This window comes from Bison bison, unplaced genomic scaffold (assembly GCF_000754665.1).
Source record: "Bison bison bison isolate TAMUID 2011002044 unplaced genomic scaffold, Bison_UMD1.0 scf7180017864527, whole genome shotgun sequence".
NCBI classification, from domain to species: domain Eukaryota; kingdom Metazoa; phylum Chordata; class Mammalia; order Artiodactyla; family Bovidae; genus Bison; species Bison bison.
The window spans coordinates 14,885,952-14,893,087 of NW_011495078.1; the positions used below are offsets into that span (position 1 = coordinate 14,885,952).

At 41.7% G+C, this 7,136-nt stretch overlaps 1 protein-coding gene across 1 annotated transcript in view; it reads left to right on the forward strand.

Annotated features, from left to right (window-relative positions):
* Window positions 1-7,136, forward strand: part of LOC104982228 (multidrug resistance-associated protein 4-like) — an 84,877-nt gene that overhangs the window by 14,090 nt on the left and 63,651 nt on the right. The window contains exons 4-7 of the mRNA XM_010831563.1: window positions 617-832; window positions 4,483-4,572; window positions 5,847-6,010; window positions 6,135-6,198. Coding sequence (XP_010829865.1) covers window positions 617-832; window positions 4,483-4,572; window positions 5,847-6,010; window positions 6,135-6,198 — 534 coding nt within the window. The remainder of the gene's footprint in view (window positions 1-616; window positions 833-4,482; window positions 4,573-5,846; window positions 6,011-6,134; window positions 6,199-7,136) is intronic.

A 7,136-nucleotide genomic window follows, 5' to 3' on the forward strand; every position in this document is an offset into this window, starting at 1 on the left:
ATTAAAAGACGCTTACTCCTTGGAAGGAAAGTTATGACCAACCTAGATAGCATATTCAAAAGCAAAGACATTACTTTGCCAACAAAGGTCCGTCTAGTCAAGGCTATGGTTTTTCCAGTAGTCATGTATGGATGTGAGAGTTGGACTGTGAAGAAGGCTGAACACCAAAGAATTGATGCTTTTGAACTGTGGTGTTGGAGAAGACTCTTGAGAGTCCCTTGGACTGCAAGGAGATCCAATCAGTCCATCCTGAAGGAGATCAGCCCTGGGATTTCTTTGGAGGGAATGATGGTGAAGCTGAATCTCCAGTACTTTGGCCACTTCATGCGAAGAGTTGACTCATTGGAAAAGACTCTGATGCTGGGAGGGATTGGAGGCAGGAGGAGAAAGGGATGACAGAGGATGAGATGGCTGGATGGTATCACTGACTTGATGGAGGTGAGTCTGAGTGAACTCTGGGAGTTGGTGATGGACAGGGAGGCCTGGCGTGCTGCGATTCATGGGGTCGCAAAGAGTCGGACACGACTGAGCAACTGAACTGAACTGAATGATAAAAGTAAATCTTGTGTAAAGAAAAACTGACATTTCTAATTAAGGCTTTTTTCTTTTCTTTTAGGAAGGCACCAGAGTAGTTCAACCCATATTTTTGGGGAAAATGGTTAGTTATGTTGAAAACTCTAATTCTGTCACGTTGCACGAAGCCTACTGCTATGCGGCAGGGCTGAGCACCTGCGTGCTCGTGTGGGCCATTCTGCACCACTTGTGCTTCTACCACATGCAGCGTGTGGGGATGAGGCTGAGAGTAGCCATGTGCCATATGATCTACCGCAAGGTGAGTGTTGCTCGGTACCATGGTGTGTTCCTCTCTTGAGGGATCAGGAACATTTGGGGAAAGTTCTCTGTAAATTACAAATTTTGTAACTGGGATCATTTACACCTTCCTAGAGAAGCTTGCTTTTGCATCAAGCCAAGTTTGTTGTTGAAACAAACTTTATCAATAAATAATGAAAAGTATTCTTTTGAGATCAAGTGTGGGCTGTCCTTAACAACTTTTAGCCATAGGCTGTCACATAATAACCACTAAATTTGTACTGTAAAATATTACATTAATATTCAAGAATTAAAAGTATCAAGTTGATTTTCAGTGTCTTCATGGCCAAATCCCATAGTGCTGTTTATGGAAATTTTTTGTTGTCATTCATTAATACCTTCAGTTACATCAAATTTGTATTTAAAAGTGAATTTCAGAGATTGGATCTATAAAACTATATGTAAGAGCAGAGAATGTATTTGATAAAGGGAATGATTCTAATTTTAAAAGACCCATCTAATTATATTCAATATAATTATGTTTGCTAGGGAAAAATATAAAGAGAATTCATGCTACATATAGACTCACTCCTTATATTTTATAGATAATTTTTGTTAATTGTATGAAAGAAAATAGGATATTTGAGATGAAACTTGAAATTTTACATTGTTTTATGAATTCTAGAGAGAATTTGTTGCTCTTCATTTAAATTATTTTAATACAATATTTCCTTTTATTTTTAGTATGCATTGTAGCAGTTTTAATAAGAACTGATTTAATGTGTTTAGTGATTTTGTATTGAGGAATGCCATGAAATTATTCCATAGTTTACCCTTGTCTAAACTAGTATAAAAAGAGTGAGGCTTTCAGGTATCTTTACAAACGTATTGCCACAGATATATCAGTGTCAAGAGCTGAAGGGCTCTGTATAAACTTGATCCTGGATATGTCTTTGCCTTAGACTGCTTTTAAAAAAAAAATCCTTATTTAACTGTATTGTATCCTTGAAATTTTCAAAGAGAGTAGATCTTAAATGTTCTCACCACACATATTAAATAGGATAACTATATTAGGTAGTGGATACTTTAAGTGGTTTTACTACAGTAACCATTTCCCAGTGTGTATTTATACCAAAGTATCATGTTGTAACCTTAAACATATGCAATTTTTATTAATAAATAAACTCCTCATTGAAAGACAAAACCAAGCAGCTTAAATTGAAAATATTGCTTCTTTTACATGGCTGCTGCTTATCTAGAGCTTCTGCTTCTTCAGAATACTTTTTTCAGCAGAAAGTGAGATGTCTTCTCCTCATCTTTCCTTGAGCAGAGCCTTGTACTTTTCAGGATTGTGTGAAACTGGGGACCTGGCATCTCACTGTCTTGTCTGACAATAGCATCTGAGCTGCTTTCCTTCTGGGTGATCTGGAAATTGCAGCTGTGCCCACAAACTGCAGTCAGAGGTCTTCACTGTCATTCATCATCATTGTTATTCTGTTGCGTCTTTAACCATTTAGGAGATGGATACTCAGATTTCCCCACAAATTGGCTAAATGTTTGTCTTTCCAGATCATACTTAACTCTCATAATGGTTGTGAAATTTTACCTGAACCGTGTTGTGAAAGCTTAAGTTAGGGGTAAGGTGATGGTTTACTCAAAGCTCACTCTGCTTCACAGGTGAGCCATTGTCTACCTGTGTTTCTTCCTCTTCCCACCACACTTTGGAATCTTGCCTTTGGGAAATGTGATCTGACCTGGCACATTGGCTTATGTGAACATAAATATCTCCCAAGAAGTTCATTTACTGCCTTGATTTTACCTAAATGTTGGCCCTATATGAAGTCAGGACTTACGGGGATTATAACATAGACATAACTTGAAATTCCAGAAACCTGGAAAAGACAAATTTCCTCATGCACAGCCTTGCATCTAGAGTCCTGCTGGGGTGCAGAAACAAGACACTTCTTTTCAGGTTACAGGTGGGCTGATTCTTTAGGGCACAGCTGGTGCTGCCGAGCAGCTCTGAAAGGCCCCTCTGAACTTCTGTGGTTCATGCTCAGGCCCCACCTCCTGATCCCTGGTCCTGGGGAGGAATCAGATTGGGCATTAGAAATGGAGTGGCTGCTAAGCCCGTAGCCATAGTTTGTTCTGACCATGGATTCCAGGCTGGGGCAGGTCTCCAGGAGGTCTCTAAGGCTGCACATATTCCACTCCTAAAATGGCCCATTCAGCATTTCGTGCTCTTTGCAGCTGAATTTTGAATGATTGTGAAGGAGGTATCGTATATAAAAATGACTTGCCATTTCCACAGCTTTGGTAAAATTACCTTTGGCTTTTGATCATTGTGGTGGTGGTGGTGGTAAAATACACCCAGTGTAAAGTTGACCATTTTCACTCCTTTTAAGTACAGCATTTAGTGACATTAGGTACACTCACATTGTTGTGTAGCCATCACCATTATTCATCTCTGGAACTTTTTCTTTTTCCCAAACTGAACCTCTGCATCCATTAAACACTAACTCCCCAACCCCTCTCCCCGCACCCAGCACCATTCTACTTCTTATCTCTGTGAATTTGAGTAGTTTAGTACTTCATGTAAGTGGAATCATACAGCGTTTGTCATTTTATGTGAGGCTTAAGTTCTGTAGCACGATGTCTTCAAGGTTCATCCATATTGTGGCAGGTGTTAGAATTTAATTCCTTTTTAAGGCTCAATAATCTTCCACTGTAGGCCTATGCAACATTCTGTGTGTTTGCTCATCTGTCAATGGACAGTTGTTTCCACCTTTTAGCTATTGTGAACATTGCTGCTGTGAATATGAGTGTACAAATTGTCTGTTCAAGGTTGTGTTTTTAGTTTTCTTGAGTGTATCCTTAGTAGTGTAATTGCTGTATTGTATGCTAATGTCATATTTAATTTTTGAGGAACTTTCGTATTCTCTTCCATTGTGGTTATATCATTTTACCTTCTCACTTGATCATTGTTTTCTTCTTTAACTTGAGAAGTAAATAAAAAGTTTCTTATGAAGTATGACATCTTGTTCGGATCAGTGGCTCTAGTTGGTCTGTTGAAGCAACTCCTGGTGTCTTTTCAGCTTCCTCAGATCTCTAGGGCATTTTTCTTACTAAATAAAGGGATTGACCAACACGGGTTGTGTATTTTGTAAAATCAGCAGACTGGCATCAAGACCACAGTTTCCTCACAGGAACAGTGTTTTGAACATTATACTTGCTCATTTCAGAATGAGGAAACTAAGCCCAAAGTGTTTAAATATTGTTACCCACAGAATGAATGATTGAATCCTAGTCTCTGAATTTCTTTTCTAAGGCAACCTCTCCAGTCTCATCCAATTTGGCTAAGAATTACTTAGTTGGCTCCTAAGTCTAAACCTACACCCTTTAACCTTCAGACAGGTGAAAATTCACTGAAACAGGGGGTGGATTTTGCTTTTACCTCCTGCTTCTCCCTTTGCTGTCCTTGTGGTTGAGGCTGCCACCACACTGAGGAGTTAGAAACTGAACAAGGGTCCCTAGAGCCCTGCTGTCAGTGGTCATCCTGCTCCTGCTGACACCACTCAAGACCCCTGGAACACATGCTCCATTGTGTTATGTTCTAAGATGACTTGGTATCACCTTAGGAATCCGGATCTCTGTCTCCCTCTCTCATTTCAGGCCCTTCGCCTGAGTAGCCCAGCCATGGGGAAGACCACCACAGGCCAGATAGTCAACCTGCTGTCCAACGATGTGAACAGATTTGATCAGGTGAGCTGCCCCTGAGGGATCCCCTTCCATTTCCCCTCCTTCTCATTGTGTTTAGCTCATTGGGATGCCAGGTGCCAGGGTTTGGTGTCAGCGAGGGTTCTGTTGAGGACATAAGACAAAGGTTCTCTTTATCCAATGCTCATTTCCTATTTGTGCAGCTTGGATGTGATAATATGTGTTGTCCTATAGATGAGGGTTTGGTTTTTCTGAGAAGGTCTGCAACATACTTCAATAATAGACAGGCAGCAGTGTTCTTGCCCAGCTTGGTTAGTGTTCCTGGGGTCCTTCTTGGCACGTGGTGTTGGTGTTGCTGGACTGTCTTCCTCCTCCTCTGGATGATGAAGGCTTGGTGGGTAGGGATTGTTGTTTTTCTGCACCAAGTTCAGTGCCTGCTGCATAGGGAGCCTTTGAGGAATAATGCCAAGTGTGTGGTCCCCAGCCAGACACAGCCTCCCCTCTGCTGTCCCATCGTACCCATTTTACACTTACCTTATGAACAGATCATGTTACCTATGCCATTGTAGCTGTTGGTCAGATCTATATAGACAACTTCTCTTTCCTGGCCTTTAAGTTTGGGGGCTTCCCTTGTGGCTAAGGTGGTAAAGAGCCCACCTGCACCACAGGAGGCCTGGTTTCTATCTCTGGGTCAGGAAGAGTCTCTGTAGAAGGAAATGGAACCCCACTCCAGTATCTTTGCCTGGGGAATTCCATGGACAGGGGAGCCTGGTGGGCTACAATCCATGGGATCGCAAAGAGTCAGACAGAACTAAGCAACTAACACTTTCACTTTTCTTTCAATTATTCATTCATCACACATAATGTAAGGCCTCTACTTAATTTGAAAGATGAATAAGTCTTAATTTCTGCCCTGGAAAGGCCACAGCCTGTCTGGAAGGTAAATACACGAGTAATTATCAGAGAGTGTGGTAGGTACCATAATATAGGCTCTTCTGGGGAGATAGGGGCTGAATTTGGGGACAGAGAGAGTTTGAGGAACCCCTGAGCTCATCTGTGTTGTGGACAAAATCAACATCTTCCTTCAGTGTGACTGGTCAGGTTCTCCTGGGACCTAACTGAGGCTGACCCTGTGCTACCCCGGAAGAGTGTCATCTGGGGTGGACACTTGGATTTCTGCTTCATCAGGTTTAAAACTCACTGAGATCACTTCCTTTTAGATTCCTGTTTGTTCCTTCAGAGAAGATTGTTTGTATGCTGTCTCCTTACTGGTTTTGACTTTATACAGTCCTAAGAAGGCTTTGTCTTTCTCTTTTAAGGTAACAACGTTCTTGCACTATCTGTGGGTGGGGCCACTGCAGGCTATCGCAGTGACTGCCCTGCTCTGGATGGAAATAGGAATATCGTGTCTTGCTGGGATGATGGTTCTCATTATTCTTCTGCTTTTGCAAAGCTGCGTTGGAAATTCATTTTCATCACTCAGGTAAGGGAAACACTGGTTTAAAAAATAGGTGATATGTGCTTGGTAGCATTCACCATTTGCTTAATGCTTCTGTTCGAAAACAAAACTAATGCCTTTTCTAGTCTCTTCTTTGCATGTATTGTAGGCCCTTCAGGCTTAGCCAGTGGAGGCTCCAGCCTAAGCTGCAGGCTGATTTTGAAGAGAGAAAGGTGACGGCACTCACTGGCTCCTCCCAGCACCATACCTGAATAAGTGGAATGTCCTTGAGCAGAAGTTACCTATATTGAAGTTATTTAAGCATTATTAAATAGTAATAATCCTATAGGCTCAATTTTAGCTGCATGTATTTTTGATATGATTGTAGTAGAGCAATTTTCAGGTATCTATGTTCATGTCTTGTTTTAATTCAGTGTTTCCATTAACTTATATGAGCCTCAAGGACAAGGTCAATCTTAGTTAACTTTGTCTTTATACAGCCCCACAGTCCCAGCAGCATATGTGATAGAACAGTGGCTGGTGATGAAGGGCCTAATGGTGATGAGATAGACCTGAAGCAGGTCCCAGAGGGTTGGAGGTGGGTCATTGTCCAGGTTGTCAGGTGATGGAGGTATTGTGCTGTTTGAAGCTTTTTTCCCTTCAGGTTTTTGTTTTTTTTTTCTTCTTCTTTTTTGTGATTTTACATGTGATAGTTTTGTTTATTCGAAATTTCTTTCCTGTCTTGCTGTGGAGAGATGTTTCTTACCCTTCGAGGCCCTGTTCCAGTGCTGCCAGCTCTCTGAAGCTCTTGCTCTCCTTTCCCAGTGGAATTAACAGCCTGATCTTTTCTGCTCCCAAGCACTTCACTCCAATTTTATCACACCACAGACACTGTCTTCCCATTAGATTCAGTGTCTTTTGCCTTCCCTGCCCAACTGCGACCTCCTTGGGTGGAGAGTTTGTACCTGACTACATTGGGTCTTCCTCAGCCAGTACTGTGAGTTCTCCAAGTTACTCCTTGAATTAGGCTGAATGGTTGACTTTCTAGAAGTCTTTTTCTCCATTTGCACTTTGAGAAGGATGTGCCTGTGATGTCAGCTCAGAAGAGCTGTAAGGAATCATGGATCCCTGGTCCCTCCCTGTGCCCCCTGCTGCTGCTGCCACAGAAAGT